Raw genomic sequence first — 16704 nt, 5'->3', positions numbered from 1 at the left:
TCCATCCCACTCTCCCAAACCCAGCAGGGTCTCTTTCCTCCCCTTGGATTGACAGTGCTGTCCCACGGCAGCAGCTGGGCTGGAATTCTGACGTTACACCCGATTCCTGCTCCTCTTCAGCTCCACTCCACTGAGCACCCAGGCCCCTTTCTCTTTCCCTCCCACACCCATCACTGGGTTAGACCTTCACCCTCTTGAACCTGGCCTTCTCCAGGGATCCAGGTGATCTCTCTCTGCTCCTCCCTCTCTCAGGCACCACATTCAGACCCAACAGAGCTCACTCTGCCCTCTGTACCCAGAGGACTCGTCTGTCTCCACTGAAGGCCCCCGGGTTGAACCTTTTCAAAGAGCAGACATGTCCAAGCCATTTCCCTGCTCACACTGCTTCAACTTACTCTCCACCACCCCCCAGGGTCAAGCTCAAGATGGCGTGTGTCGGGAGCAGGCCTCGCCCAACCCTTCAGCCTGCTCTCCCACAGTAACGACGACCACCACGGCTGGGGAATCCACAGGCACCCTGCTCCTGCGGCACGATGCCTGCAAATCACCCTCAGTGGAAAGCCACGCTGATGTAGTCAAGGGAATACACAGCGGGTCCTGAGGGATCTCGGCCAACATCTGACATCAGCAGCTAGATCCTGACTGTGGCTCTTCCGTGGTCATCTGAGGTTCTGAGAAATCTGTGACAGGTTGAAATGAGGTGCAAGGTAAGGGGAAAGGTGGTTGCTTTCGTTTGGCAGGCGATGTTCAGAGAACAAGGGAAGAAAGGCCAATTGGACTGTTTCCTGGGTGTTCCCGAGGTGTTTTCTGGGCCTGTTCACCCCTTTTATGACCACCCCTTCTGGCACTCCTGGGATGATGTGTTCCTGTCTCAGCCTGGCCCTACTCAGGTCAGTCAAAAAGCGGCCTCTCAAGTCGACTCCCAGTTCACGTTTGCAAATTTCAAGGCATGACTTAGAAAGGGGGATAGCTCAAGAGTTCCAGGGATCATTTGTCCTAGATGACCCTAACACATCAAAACTCGGTCACAAAGGTCTGTACACGTCAATGCAGAAAGTGTGTGCATGTGGGGGGCTCACTTAACAAGAGCCACAGACAGGGTTCCAGTTCCGGGTTCAAATCTCTGCCCTGCCACTCACCAGCCATGTGACTTTAAACTTACAAGTATTGGCAAATTACCCCAAAATTCCCTAGTTTTCATATCTGAAAAATAAGCATAACGATACTTACCTCAAGTGTTGGGAAGATTTCATTTACTATATGCATTATGTGAGCACTTACTTTGTGACAGGTAGTCATATACTTGTTATATAGTAACTCATTTAATGTATGAAAACCATTTTGTGCTAGGGACATAACAAGTGCCTCACAGAGGTCAATTGTCTTTGAGATAATGGCCCTTATTGTACAGAAGGAGACGCCCTGGCTGTTCTCAAGTCTCTTCTGACACTAGGCTGAAGCTAGGTTTATCCAACAAATGGTTGAGAGAAAAGAAGGAAGGAAAATGACAGACGGGATTAACTGTGCATCTGGGACATGGCCAGGGACTTGGCATCCACAACACTTGTCCCCACTCCATCCCTGGGCATTTGTTCTGCGGTCCTGACTAGCCAATGGCAGCAGCAGTAGAGCTGACCATCCCAGGCAATAACCAAAACTGTGGAAAGAAGAGTAAAGAGAGGAAAGGTCTTGCCAGGTGCGGTGGCACATGCCTGTAATCCCAGTGGCTTGGGAGGCTGAGTCAGGAGGATCGAGAGTTCAAAGCCAGCCTTAGCCACAGCAAGACGCTTAGCAACTCAGTGAGACCCTGTGTCTAAATAAAACATAAAATAGAGCTAGGCATGTGGCTCAGTGGTTGAGTGTCCCCGAGTTCAACCCCAGGGACAGAGAGAGAGAGAGAGAGAGATTAGGTCTTACCATACTCTGTAGTCACCAGGTACCGTTGATCTGGAAAGAAACCAAAGGTGTCTTAGAAAAGGGTCCCACCATTTGGAAGTCATTTCTGTGATCTACAGCTTTGCCTCACAATCCTGCCAGGGGGCGCTGTGGTCCAATCTTGCGAGTGTGCCTCCGGCATTCTTAGTAAACGTGTTTGTACAACACATGAAGGAAGTGGGTTGGAGATGAGGCACTCAATAGTTTCAGATAAAATGAACAAAAATAGCTAGCAATTAAAATATCTACACATACACACTGCCACTTTCCTTAGAAATTCTTAGCAAAGTAATGCTTCGATAACCACCTTGAGTATACCAAAGTCTCATTCTAGCCAAGCAGGAGGGTTTCCCAAAGTGTGGTGGGCAGACTAGCCTTAGGTACGGGTCTGCAGAATTGCAGGTTCCTGAGCCCCACCTCAGGCCTCCAAATCAAGTTCTCTCAAGGGAAGGAGTTGAATGCAAAGACCTGCATTTATGTAATTATTCTACCTGATTCTTGTGTGCCCTGAAATTTGAGGCAGAGGCAAAGCAAAATTGAAGAACATAACTGCATCCCACGAGGTCCTTTTATGCTATGGCTGAAGGAGGTCTCTATTGCCTCTGCGTTTCTGTAGGACCAAATCACACCTTTAGTGAGGTGACTTTTATTTGAAAGACAAAAATAGGTAAATAGAGTGGAAAACACTACCATCTAATATAGAACATTCTTTTCAAAGTACTTACCAGGTGTCACAACATCTGATTCCGTACCTGTAATGAAACAAAAGAAAACTGAGATGTGTTTGTGTTTCACCCACAGGGACCCTGAACAACGCCTCCTGTGAAGCCATACAGTTGACTCTGAAGCAGAGACAGCAACTGGCACAATGGTCAGCTGACATCAGGGTCCAGCACGTTGACCTGAGCAGGTGTGTTAGACAACTCTGCTCTCTCCCCCGCCCAAAGCCAAGTTAAGGCAAAGAGGGTCCATTTTAATTCGTCGTAAAGACAGAACCCTCTGAAAGAGCGGAATGTACCCCTGGGTTCCGCTTCCACAAATTCAACAGAGTGGATCAAACACGCTTGGGGGAAAGTGCATCTGTACTGAGAACGCAAAGGCTTTTTTCCTTGTCGTTATTCCCTGAACAGTATAGGGTGACAACTATTTATAAGCGTTTATACTGCACACAGTACGTAGTCACCTAGAGGTGGTTCACGGTGTGCGGGAGGAGGGGTAGGTCAGGAACAAATACTGCAAATCTTGGGTAAGGGAATCGAGCAGCCGGGGATTTTGGTATTTCAAAGCAGGAGGCATAAAGTTGGGGGGTCCCGGGCACGCCCTGCCAAGGCCTGGCACTGGAGCATTCAGCCAGGCACCCTGTTAGGAGCTGGGCTAGGCACTGAGTGGGCAAGGCATGGTCCCAATCCTCCAGGGACTTCCTGCATAGCACCATCCCTAGAAACAGCTTGTCTAGTGCCAGCCAAGATGCTGTGGGAGGATGTGGGTGGCACCCAGGTGCCCACGGACCCATTGCTGTGTTTTTATCCATGTGGCCCAACCCTGTTTGTTGCTTGTACCCCTGTGTCTGTACGTCTGTGTGTGTAAGCATGTATGTGAGATGCTTTGTGAGTGTGAGATATACGTGAGTGTGTGTATGTGTCTGCTTGTGTGCCTGTGTGTATCATTGTGTGTCTATTATCTGTGATGTGAAGTTGTGTCTGTGTGTCCACAGATGTATCTGTTTGTAGGTGAGAGTGTGTGTACAAATGATTTTGTCTGTGTGTCTGTCTTCATGTGTGCAGCTTATTTCAGGGAAAGACAAGGTCTGTGGCCTGAAAAAGAAAAGTTAGATGTAGCCTGGTGGGGCGTGGAGGAGAGGAGGGCAAGACTGAGACTGCTCAGGTGCTGACAGCAGCCAGCGGGGAGGCCGTGGCTGGAGGCCCACTGGCTGGAGGCCCAGGGTTAGAGTGTGGGAGGCGGCAGTGGGGTGTTAGTGGTGGGAGAGAGCAGCAGCAAACTGTCCAGAAAAACAAGAAGGTGGAGGCAGAAAACAGCAGGAACCTGTGGGGGACCGACCCACGGTGTTGGCAAGCCGGGCGTGAGGACCTGAAAATCCACAGAAGACTGTGGGGTCCAGGATCCTGGGCACCAGGCTGCTGCGCTTGCTCTGGACCCCAAGGTGAAGCCTCGGGCTTTGTTCTCATTCGGCAGCATTTGGCAGCTGCAGCGGCTGAGTTTCATCACACCTGGTGGTGTGTTTGCACATTTAAGAAGATTAAAGAACTGTACCGAAGAGTGACTAGACTGGACCGTTATTTAAGTGACTCAAAAGTCCCCCATCCAAACGTCACCTATGTTAAAAATATCTTCACAGCGCCTGAGGTCTCTCCACTAGATCTCCCGTCTTTTTAAGGCACTAGTAAGGGCTGTGATCCAGCCGCAGTGCAGAAAGGCCGAGTGGGAAGGTGACTGCCAGGAACGCGCTTAGGAGCAGAGACTACCTTCTTGTTTTGCAAAGCATTGGACTGGAAGAGAGGGGACTAAAGGAAGTGAAGGCAAAAATGTCTGGACAAATTCAAGACTTAAAGACAAATGGCAAAGGTACTACGGAGAGTCCCATGTGGCCCAACCCCCTCGATGACATCTCAAGTTCACAGCTCCCCGTGCTGCACACGTCCACCGACGACACTGCAGACCTTACTTGGGTCCCTCCAGTTTCCTTTTCCAGGAGCCAATCCAAGACCCACATTGCATGTTGGAAATTACATTTGGATAAAATGTCAGGAGACGCCTGGAACAGGACCGCTGACCGACATGGTCTGTGGCTGCCCCTATGTGCCAGACCCTGCCGGGGCCCCTCATTCCTCACACCCTGTGTAGAACAGGAACATAACCCCACCTGCAAATGAGGAAGCTGAGGCTAGCAGCGGCCCCACACAGGTCAGTGACAGAGTCAAGGACATCACTAGGACCAACACTGGGGGCCACGGCCACTTCCACCCAGCCCAAGCCTCCGTACCCTGCCTGTTCTTCAAGAGTTTGTGCAGAGACAGAGCTGAGAAGGGGACGTGCCATGGCAGGGCCCCAGGGCTGAGCAGAGGCCCCTGTTCATCTCTGCTCCCTACAAGGAGCAGTGAGGGCTGTGGCCACACTGCTGCCCAAAGGCTAGCAGACCTGGCTCAGGTTCACACCCTGGCCCCATCTCCTACCAGCTGCGGCCCTTGGACAAGCCACATAACCTTTCTGAGCCTCAGTTTCCCTGTTTGAAGTGTGGAGATAATGGCATCAACTTTGTGGTGGTTAGCAGGGTGAAATTGGAGAAGCAAGACACCCTTGGTAGAGGGTGACTCCCGCCTCTGCACACAAGCACGGGCACGCACTGTGGATGGATGATGACCAGTTCGCCCCTGTCCCTGAGCACTGCTGCCTTTTGTCCCTTTTTAGATAAGGATGGGGCACCTGGCTCCCTGTCCTCCAGGGCTGACTGACTCCATGCCTCCATTCAGAGCCAGTGCAACTCTGTCCCCATGAAGTCAGGGACTGAGGCCCAGCCTCCCATTTTCTTATGTGATCAAAGGAGACACCCCAAGGCAGGACCTGAGGCCTCCTGACAAGAGGGGACAGTGGCTGTCCCCAGTCAGTTGCCCACCACATGTGCACACTCACCACACCTTGTGGGCCCTGAGGCTTGACTTTGGGGTGCTGCTTTCACAAATGCCATCTCCCAAATGAACCTTCAGCTTCAGAGCTCCCCCCACCAAGCCTGGGCTGGCCAGAGTTCTGGGTTATCTGTGATCTTTACGTCGCCTCCTGGAATCCATGAATCCGGCAAATTCATCGAAGGAAAGAGAATGGGAGGGGGATAGAAGAGGAGGAGGAGGAAGAGATGAAGGAAGAAAGAGGGAGGGGCAGAGGAAGAGAGGTAAGGAGATGAGGTGCCAGAGGTCAGAGAGAGAGGGGAAAGAGGAAGAGAGGCCAGTCAGACAGACAGGGGGACAGAGGAAAGAGAGGCAGGAAGACAGCAACAGACAGGTGTCGGTTCTTGCTCTCACAGCATCTCCGCAAAATGACACCGAGATTCAACCATCACCATGACCGGCCGGTGGCCCTGTCGATCATCTGACACTCTGAGACTCAAAGTTGTGCTCAAGTAGCTGGGCTTCAGCCCGGCTGTTTGAGCAGCTGGTGGTCGACACAGCCTTGGAACCTTGGCATATCATTCCTTGACCCGATTTGGCTCAGCTGATACAGGTCATCACACCTGACGCACCCGCAAAGAGAAGTCACACAGGAGCATCTCCAGGAGAATCTTTCCTGCCTGTTTTCATTGCATACAAACTGTTTACCCCATGTGGTGAAGCTTTAGGGCCTCTTACTCTCTCTTACTCTCTCTCTCTCTCTCTCTCTCTCTCTCTTTCTCTCTCTCTCTCTCACACACACACACACACACACACACACACACCCCTCTCCTAAACTTTAGGGACTTTCCTAAGCTCAACCAGTCACTTCCCCATAAAAAAACTCACTGAAAACATTAACATATGATTGGCATTTTCTAACTACAACAACCATTTGAATTTCCTAACCACAAACAAAACAAAAAAGAAGCATTCCTCCTAAACACTGGCAAACGTTGACTATGATCATCAAAGAGCCACCTTCTCCCCAGTACAAAAATCCCCAAGGGATGAAGTCCCTTGATCTACTAAAAGAGTAGATCTGACTTGGCAGGATTTGGGGTTGCAAGAGTACAATCAAAGAATATAACAATTAAACAGAATACCTGCAGATAGAACTGGACCCCACAAAAGACAAAGTTGGAGGATGACAGTGAAGATCCCCATTTTGCTGGGTCCCTCTCAACTTGAATGGAAATTCCTTGATATTTATAGGTTCCTGGCTGAATGAGGCGTGTCCCCCAGGTGGTATATTTCTATGGCTACCATAAATCAATGTGAAGGAGGGACAGGACTTTGTTAAGTCAGTGGCTAATCTGTAGGAACAATTGAGGTGTGTTTGATTGATTGCCGTATGAACAACCTGGCCCCGGCCCAGCCAACGGCAAAAGCTCTGACATTAGAGATACCAATTCCAACTTCCTTCTAGGTGAGCCTCGAAGACTCCCAAGTGCTCCCTGAAAACGAGCTGGATTTTCATCTTGGAGAGTTTGAATTAACCTGTGGGAAGCAGGATGTGGGTTGCTGGGCAAATAAGGGACATGGTGCCAAGGGGCAAAGCATCTCTTTGGGATGACAGGTCCTGGCAGGACCTTCTCTGGTTGCCCTTGTGTGCATACCCTAGGCTCAGAGGAAAGAGATGACATTTTTGATGACCTGACTGGAGAGTAGGAGGCATGAAGGGTCATTCTACAGAGACCATGGGCCCATTCTGGCTTCGGCCACCACCTTCTAGGTCTCACGGTAATTCCATCACACAGGGGCTGAGAAACACATGACCTCACACTGAACCACCTCCAAACATTTCACACGGCTTTGATTTCTTGCTCTTGGCATTCACACTGTGTGACGCTAGGAGCCTCGAAAACTCACAAAACCTGCCTCCAAGCTTTGCTGCCTTGCACACAATCCCTCTCCTTGGGGTTGGTGATGTCAATACCACCTCACTTTGCAAGATCCCCCAGTCTGCACCCCCAGTCTCTGACAATCCCCAGCCATCTATCAAGAAGATTGCTTTCATTGCATTTGTATTGAGACACACTCTATGGGTGAGGAGTCCCAAGGGAGAAGCAGCTGGCTTTGCAGGGTCATCTATTACACCATGAGGGTGAGCAAGGCCCTCCCTGGCAGAAGGACCTTGACTTCTCGCCATGTGCTATCAATCCCTAGTCTCCATGTTACATTCTAGAAGGATATCTTGAACCCAGGTTTATGTCAGCCACCATCTGGATTCAGGACTGGACACCTGCCTCTGGCTGCATCCAGATAAAAGTCACAAAGCACATCTCTGCAAGGCAGGCCCACAGTGTTTTCTTCTCCTGCTGTCAGTATGACAGTTGGAAAGTATCAGGTGACAGGAGAATAGGGAGCACACGTGCTAGGGAGCCTAAGACTAATCCTGGAGTACTGAGCTGACCATGATTCTGAAGTCGGGTTTGGGATCATCAAAGAAGAGTGCGGTGATAGGTTAGCAATGTGTGCCTGACAGCAGGAAGTGGTGGAGGACTCCTTCCCACACAGAGGCAAGGGCCTGGTCTGAGACCTGGATCAGATGGTACACTCGCACACGTTGCTATGGAGACCTACAGAAAAGCATCTAGCCAGATGGCAGAGGCAGTCTCAGAGAGGTGGTGCCTAAGCCGAGATGCCAAAGGCAAGCAGGTCAGCTAGCGACTGGGACTGAGAAGACACACACAGGAGCACAGGAGGGACTTTCCAGGGCTGTGTGGGAATGAGAGCAGAGGCTTCCCAGTCAGTTGGTCCCGAGGCCACGGAGAGTCATCAAGCTCTTGGATCACCTGAGCATCCCCCTTGGATGATTTTCCCAACTGCATGGCTTGGGAAGCCCATTTTTGTTATTTTGGTGACCACCTCTTTTCTCCGTGGTGGTCAGCAGTAAAATCCCAAGACAGGGGTTGGGAACTTCTTGTTCAGGGAACCCCAGGGAGAAGGAAGTGGAGAGAGCCTAGCTGTCCTTTCAAAGCCAGCCCAGGTAGGTGTTCTAAGTGGGAAATGGGTGCCATCAGTGGGTCAGAAAGGATGGGTGGTCCTGGGCATGTAGGGCAAACACAATTGGACCGCTGCCACCTGCCACCACATGGTGCCTTGGGCTCATCACCAGGCACCCCTCCTGTCCCACTGCCCTTTAGTAAGGCTCTGTTAGAGAGGCCTCCTCTGTGTGGAGAGGAGAGCTCTGGGGAGCACAGCCCTTGGGCAGCAGCCCTCACCGCTCCCTCTCCCTCCTACTGCTCAGAGCATGTTTCAAGGTAGGTCAGACAGAGCCCCACAGCCCAGATTCCTCTTCACTGACACAGTGAACAGAAGGAAGCCGGGCATGGTGGCTCATGCCTGGAATCCCAGCAACTCAGGCTGAGGCAGCAGGATCACAAGTTCTAGGCCAGCCTCAGCAGCTCAGTGAGGCCCTGAGCAACTTAGCGAGGCCCTGTCTCAAAATAAAAAAAGAATTAAAAAAAAAAAAAAACAGGGGCCTGGAGATGTGGCTCAAGTAGTAGCGCACTCGCCTGGCATGCGTGCGGCCCGGGTTCGATCCTCAGCACCACATACAAACAAAGATGTTGTGTCCGCCGAAAACTGAAAAATAAATATTAAAAAAAAAAAATTCTCTCTCACTATCTCTCTCTCTCTGTCTCTCACTCTCTCTTTAAAAAAAAAAATCTAAAACAGGGCTGGGAATGTGACTCAGTGGTTAAGCACCCTTGTGTTCAATAATCAATACCAAAAAGATAAATAAACAAAAGAGAACAACAGGAAGAAAGATTTTGAAGCACCTTCCCCAGTAACAGAGCCCAGTGACACAAGCACCAAGGCGAGGCCACTCCCTGGAATCCCAGTGGGAGGCCTTCAAGGGGAAGGGGCCATTCAGGGCTTCCCCCACCCTGAAGCTGGGCCATTCCGCTGCCCGCCTCCCACCTGCCTGCTCAGGCAGCTCTTCTTTCTGTCTCTACCACCCCGCTGCCCATAGGGTGGCCTGTGGGCAGAGTTAAGGTCCCTCCCCCTTCCCAAGGCAGGAGGCTGAGACCCTCCTGGGGCTGCCTCTGTCCTATAGCTGAGCTGGGCTCCCGGCTGGGCTTGTCCTTTCCTAAAGTGGTTTCTACCCACATGTGCTGAGAAGCTGGAGGGAGACCAAGAGGCAGCCAGGGCCCTCCCGCCTCCCTGGGGTCTCTGATTTCTGAGCCCAGGAGCCAGGGGACCTGACAGATGGGGCAGATGAGCTGAGGGAGTGAGAAGGACCAGGAGCCTCTATGGGGTGAGGAAGTGGCAGCTTGGGCTTCCAGCCACTGGAACCCAGAAGGCCCAGTGATGGAGGCCCCCCTTTAGGTGTCAGGTGGGGACCCCACAATCTCACGTTGCCCTGTGGAGCAGCACGCCATAGCTGTTAGCCACTGAGCCATCTTGGATCATGGACACAGCACCTACCGTGTCCCCCGGTTTGCAGCGAGCCCACCTTCCCCACCACACTACAAAGCTACCCGCCTCCTTCGCCCCACACCACACCACCCCTGCCATGCTCAGAGGAGCCACAGGGTCTCGGGTCTCATTGTCCCTTGCTGCTCCCTGATGTCACAGCCCAGGTGGAGCAGGTGCTCTACAGGTAAGGGCTGTAAAGGGCTACCAAGAGCAGCTGGCCCCTGCTTTCAGGTCACCAACATGCAGCCCTCCACTGAGGACCTGAGGTCCTAAGGGAGAAAGTGACTGGAAGAGTGGCACAGTGTCCACCTCCGCACTCTCTGTCGAAACCACTTCCCATCAGGATGAATGAGTTCAGTGCTCACCAGGATGCACCCCAGCCACAGACTTTCAGCAACAAACACAGCCCTCCAATAGCCCTTGAAAGAGAGAAGTCCGATGGTACCCTGGAGTAAGGCTGAAAGCCCTGGTGAGGGTTCATAAGGCCCCTGTGCAACCAGATCCCATGGGCTCTCTCCCTCCCCACTCTAGCAATAGTCAGCCTCAGGACCTTTGCACTTTCTTCTGCATCTACTTGGGAAACTCTTTCTCCAAATAGCTGCAGGCTTTTGTGCCTGCAGATTCTTTGCAATGCATCATGTCCCCATGCAATCATTTGTTAGAAATACCAAGATGCCACAAGAAATCAAATACGTGCTTGGAAGTGGGTCTGCCAGGCAAAACTATATTTCTGCAGAAGGGTGCGCCCCCAAAGGGAATCCAGTGAGCAAGCACACCTGGGTGGGCCGTCTGCCTGCTTTTATCCCTAAAGCATACTGTCCCTTGCTCAGCTAGGAGGAGTCAGGGGTTACAATCTATGCTAATTTAAAATTGGAGAGGACACAGGAAAAGGGACATCCAAAACATGTTTGTGTATTAAATTATAGCTTTAATAGAAAAGAAAAACATTAATATCACAATTTCCCCCTCTTCTGTGATCAATATAAATTATTTTCTTCAAATTTGGAGATCTTCTGACAGTCTTGTTCAACCATATCTCATACAGGAAGACTATTTTGATATGAGATGGTAGTTTGATGACAGTAGTCTCTATCAGTTGTTGAATAACACCTCTCATTCATGGAATCTTGCACCATCTCACTGTGGTCATGACTCCCGGTACAATAATGAATGCGGTAATGAATGGGATTATTGGTTCTTTCCAGTCACCAAACCATTGCTGCATTAGGTTAGTGAATGGGTGTAATTCCTGAGTTTTCTGCTGACACCATACTAAAGCCATTCTGTTCCCCATGCCATTGTACTAGGAGAATCTATTTGTTCTGCAATTCCCTTGAGAGCATCTCTGGTATCATTAATAATCCTTTGATGATCATGATAAATGTAATTAATTTATGTTTTTATTTATCGTAGACTATTAAAAGAGAATTGATTCAAAACCTGCTGCTGTCTGATTTCTGGCTTTGGGCTCATTAGGAACTCCTCGAGGGACTTCAGTGGAATCTACATAAATACAGGAGTCAAATGACTCACCTGGGGAAGAGAGTCCCCTTTTCCTCCCAGGGGACTGAGGTTGATTTGATCTGAGAAATGCCAGGGCGTAAGGTATAGCCAATTGAACCAAAGCACAGGTTCCCCTCCAATTGGCAGAGAAAGTCTCAGGTAATGGCCCTCCACAGTGCCAGCTCGGGCAATAGCAAGTGCTTTCGGATATCTCCACAAAGGGCCAGCTTCATTGCATCCACATATATTTCCCAAGGAGGCCAATTGTCCCCCACCTAGAGAGGTGTGAGGTGTACTTTGTTCCAAGGGAAGGAGGTCAGCTGGTCTTTGGGGCTTTTGCCTTGGGCCCTTGATTGCCAGGAACGACAATGACAGGGTCTTGCAAGACTTATCTCTCAGCTGGGTTTTCCTGAAGGAGGGATATCATGCTTCCCATGCCAATAAGATCCAGCCAACTGGGGATGGGGCCATTTGTGCTTCTGGCCTCCCTGTTGGGCAAGGGGAACAGTTGCTTTTATTCAACGTGCAATCCCTTCCATCCAGGCACCTAAAGTAGAACCCAGTTTCGACTTTAAGACTTTGTAGTAAATCTTTTACTTCTAAAGTAACGTTGGTAACATCATTATTAGATTCCCAGGGATTAATTTCCCTAGAATGAGCTAGACAAAGGTATTTGTTTGCCCCAGATAATTGCCCCTCCACAGGGGAGTACCAGACAGGCATCGAATTTAACATTACATTAATGATCAACTTACAGAATGCCACTTCCCACATTACTGTGAATATCATTAGAATCTTTTTAAAGTTGATTTGAATCTGAATAGGATTGGAGTCCATTCTTCTCCCTGCCAGAGACCGAAGCTCGTTTTACACGTGGGTAGTGAATCCAGCCTCCTCCTGCAGCCCAACCAGCTGTCGCAGTTGTGAGCAGGACTTGGTAGAGCCCTTCCCAAGCAGGGTCAAGCTGGTCTTCCTCCCAAACTTGGGTCAGGACGCGGTCACCTGACTGATGTGAGTTTACAGGGAATTGCAGAGGTGGTATCTGGGCCCGGAAGCCCTGGAACCTCGGGATGGTAAAGTAAAGAGACCTAATGGGTAATTCTTAAGAAATTGATCCTTTGTTTCAGAAGTGGGGAACCTGCTGTTTTCCTAAATAGGGTGGCCCACGTAACAGTTCACATGGGGATAGCCCTACATCTTCCAGGACAGACGTTCTAATTCAGAGGAGAGCAATGAGGGGGCACTTAGTCCAGGGAGTTTCATTTCTGATATTAGCTTAGTGGTTTGTCTTAGAGTTTGGTTCATTCTCTCCACCTTTCCCAGGAAAGCTGCATGCCAGGAAGTGTGATATTCCCATTTTATGTGTAAGATTCTCATGAGTTCTTTAATAACGGTTATAGTGAAGTGGCTTCCATTATCTGAATCTATATTTTCTATCAGACCAACTTGGAGAATTAGAGACTCCAATAAGACCATGGTCACGTTTTTGGCAGAGGTTCTGGGTGGGGGGATGGCTTCTACCCAATTAGTTAATGATCCACTCTTACCAACAAGCATTTTAAAGATCCTATTTTGGGCATTTCAGCAGAGTCAATCTGGATGCTTTGGAAGGGTCTTAATCCAGGGTTCCTCCCTGCTGGGGGCTGTTTTCCCAAAGCCTGTATATTGGCCCTTCCACAGGTGACACAACTCTACTGCCTTGTTTGGCAATGGTCTAGATTCCCACGCATCCATACGTTCTTAACAGAGCATCACACTTGGCTTGTGGGCCCCTGTGGACCCCTATATAAGTGGGTCGTCATTTCCCTCATAATAGGTTTTGTGAGCATCTCTCTGTCATCGGGTAAAAGCCATTTTCCCTTCGGCGTTTTGGAGGCTCCCAACTTATTAGTTGTTTCTCCTCCTGTGGCCTGAATATTGGGATAATTGAGGGAGGAGACAAAATAGGGGGCTCTTTAGCTGCTTCATCTGCAGTCTCTTTCCTGGGCCACCATGTTATGGCCCCTTTGATGTCCTGGCACATAGCTTTCTCTTCTGGTAATAATAGGCTTTCCAAGATTTGAGTAATTAATTCTTTAGGTACTAAATCCTTTTCCTTACTATTAATTAAGCTTCTTGTAGTCCAAATTTTTCCAAAAGTGTCGACAACTCCACAGGCATATTTAGAATCTCCTTTCCTTTTAGAAATTTTAGGGCCCAATTAAGAGCAAATAGTTCACAGGTCCAGACATCCCCCACCTTGGGTAGCCTTCCTGAATCTGTTATTTTTTATTGTGTTCCATCTACTACAGAATATCCATTGTGTCTCTTTCCTTGAATAACTCAAGAAGGCCCATCTTCAATGATTCTAAGGCCAGTTGAGAAGGGAATTTCTCTAAGGTCAGACCTGACCTGGTCTGGTGTTCTATTAGATCCACTCCCTGGTGTTCAGTGGAGTCTGAGGTTTTCCCCCCAATTAAGAATTCAGCTGAGGTTGGACAGCTATCAGGAGTGAGTGTTAAGCTGTCATTTTCCAGAAGAATGGCCTCATATTTTAGAATTCTGGAATTTCACATTTTGGTGGAGGACAGTCCTGACCTGATGGGATGTGCTCACTGTCAGGGCTCCCCCAAAGGTCAATTTTAGATTTTCCTCCACTAAAAGGGCAGTAGCGCTACTGATTGGATGCATTCAGGCCACCCGCTGGAAGCTGGAAACTAGGTTCTTCAACTGGAAGTTTAAGATCCAACCCCTTAGTTTTAAGAGCACAGGAGTCTATCCACAATCTATAATATCCTGTTAGTCCCAAGAATTTTCTGAGCTCCCTTTTAGTGTTAGATATTGGCATGTCAATTATCCCTGAGATCTGTTCTGGATTTAAACTTCATTTCCCTTTGCTAATTGAATATCCCAAATGTTTGCCCTCTTGTCCCACAAATTGTAATTCAGTTCTTGAAATTCTTAATTCTTGTTGTCCTAAAAAGATAAGGTCAACATCTGCCTCAGTTACATTTTCCTTCCTATCTCCAGAGATCAACAAATCATCTACATATAGGAGGAGCTTAATTTGTGGTGGGATCTCAAATTTTTCTAATATTTGTTCGAGAATTTGTCCAAATTCACTGGGGGACTCTGTAAACCCTGGGAAAGGACTGTCCATGAATATTGTTGTTTCCTCCCCTCTGAGGATTCTCCCATTCAAAGGCATACAGATCTCTACTGTCCTCAGCCAAAGGACATGCCCAGAAAGCATCTTTCAAATCTATGACTTTAAGCCACCAGTCATCATAAGGTATTTTGCTAGTAGGAGTGTAGGAAGTAGGGACTACAGGCTGTCTGTCTTGAATAATCTGATTTGTCGCCCTCAAGTCTTGGACTAATCTATAAGATCCATCTGGCTTTCTCACTGGTAAAATGAGAGTGTTGTGGGGGAGTGGCCATCTTGAGTACCCCTCTACCCAGGTCCTAATCCTGGTCTCCCTTCATGAGGGATCAGGTATCGTTTTCTCTGACTGATTCTCCTTTAATTTTTTATGTATTGGGGTGACCTTTGATCCTCCTAGATGCCCCTCTTTTGTCCAGACCTCAGGAAGACTCTTCCCTTCTTTAGCAGTTAGAAGGTCTAGGGAAATCTGAATTCCCCTGTCACTGATCATTAATCCTATTCCAAGTTTGGACAGTCAGTCTTCACCTAAGAGATTGGTCCCTGCTGCAGGCACAAAGAGGAACTCTGTTTGAGTCTGTCCCTATTTCTGTCTTACCTGAGTCTTTTTAAAAACAGGGACATGAAAACACTCCCCCTTTACTCCTGACACGAGCAGCTGTCTGTGGGGCATGTGTGGAAGGACGGGGTGATACACTAAAGAGGAACGAGCTGCCCCAGAGTCAACCAGAAACGTTCTCTCTCCCCCTTTGGGTCCCACCTCCAGGTTTATCAGGGGCTCTTGGTAGGACCCCTTGGTGTGGAAGAGCCCCGACCTCCCTAATCTTCATCAAGGGTATGAGGGGTGTCACCCTTTCTTCCTCTACCCATTTGGGTCCTGCCCTCTTGAAATGGCCTTCCTTTCCATATTTGTAGCATTTGTTTCCACCTTTTTCCCTCCGTGGTCCTTTGGCCTGTTGTCTCTTGGGTTGTCTTGATTGAGACCCCTTGTCCCTGATTTTGGGGCCTGGTTTTTGTTGAGTTACTTGTTCTATAATTTTAGCCTTTTGTTCCTGATTCCTTTGCTCTTTACAGATACCTTCTGAACTTCTCTCACTAATCCCTCTAGACGTCTATCCTTCCAATTTTCTAGTTTCTGTGATTTTTTTAGCAAAGTCAGGCCAACAAAATGTAGTCTTAACATTCCTTGCCCTAAGAAGTCATATAATCCATCTAATCCAGAATATTTTCAAATCTGTTCCTTCAATCTATCTAAAAAAATTTCTGTTGGCCTTCATCTCTTTCTCATTGTATAATAAAAGTCTTGGCTATGTTTGGAACCCCGGGACTTCCTCCTAGACAGCCCTCCGTTATTCCCTTACAGTCAATCTCTGAGAGCTCTGTGGCCCCTGTGTGTCTCATTATTATTATCCCAGTGGGTTCTTGATTTGGGAGTTTTACATCAGCCAGCAGAAGTTCAGGTCCAACCGATGCTCACGTTCCCTCCTGATCATTCCTCCTTCTTCCCCAGAGAATAAGATACTTAAGATAGACATGACTTCAGCCCATGTATAAAGTTGAGGGCTGAGGAATTGATCTAATTGTTCAGCTACCCCATGTGGGTCCTCTAACAAAGGTTTAGTTCCTGTTTTAAGTTCCTCACCTCTGAGCTAGTAAGAGGGGCATTTACAAACCCAATTTCACCCCCTCCCAGAAGAACCTCAGCTAAAGGATAAAGGGTTGGGGTCAGGGGAAGGAATCCAGTTTTTTCCTCCCTGGGGAAAGGGGAAACTTTGAATATCTTGTTTGCACTGCTCTGATTCTTTTCTTAGCCTAGGTAGGAAGGGTCCAAAGCTGGGGACGGACAGAAGCCACTGCAGCCAGCCCTGGTTGCCTTCTGCTCTCTTCTGAAACATTCCTGGGGGCAGGAGGAGTTGAATTTTGTTCCTCAGTTGGATCAAGATCTGAACCTGCAGGAGTTGATGATGGGGGAAGACAAGTTAAGAGATCCCATTCGTTTGGTTCTTCCTTCTGAGTTTTACCCTCTTTATTCCTATT

At 48.9% G+C, this 16704-nt stretch overlaps 1 protein-coding gene across 1 annotated transcript in view; it reads right to left on the bottom strand.

Annotated features, from left to right (window-relative positions):
• Dmbt1 (deleted in malignant brain tumors 1) overlaps positions 1-6775 on the bottom strand; it is a 170912-nt gene extending 164137 nt beyond the window's left edge. Inside the window, exons 1-3 of the mRNA XM_048791448.1 lie at positions 6701-6775; positions 2661-2687; positions 1918-1947 (exon numbers count right to left, since the gene is read on the bottom strand). Of these exons, the coding sequence (XP_048647405.1) occupies positions 1918-1947; positions 2661-2687; positions 6701-6761 (118 nt within the window). The 5' untranslated portion in view covers positions 6762-6775. The remainder of the gene's footprint in view (positions 1-1917; positions 1948-2660; positions 2688-6700) is intronic.
• Between the last annotated feature and the right edge of the window lie 9929 nt (positions 6776-16704).

The sequence above is a fragment of the Marmota marmota genome, unplaced genomic scaffold (assembly GCF_001458135.2).
Source record: "Marmota marmota marmota unplaced genomic scaffold, marMar, whole genome shotgun sequence".
Classification (NCBI taxonomy): Eukaryota; Metazoa; Chordata; class Mammalia; order Rodentia; family Sciuridae; genus Marmota; species Marmota marmota.
The sequence above is the reverse complement of the archived record's forward strand: the minus strand, read 5'-3'. Positions and strand labels throughout refer to the sequence as shown.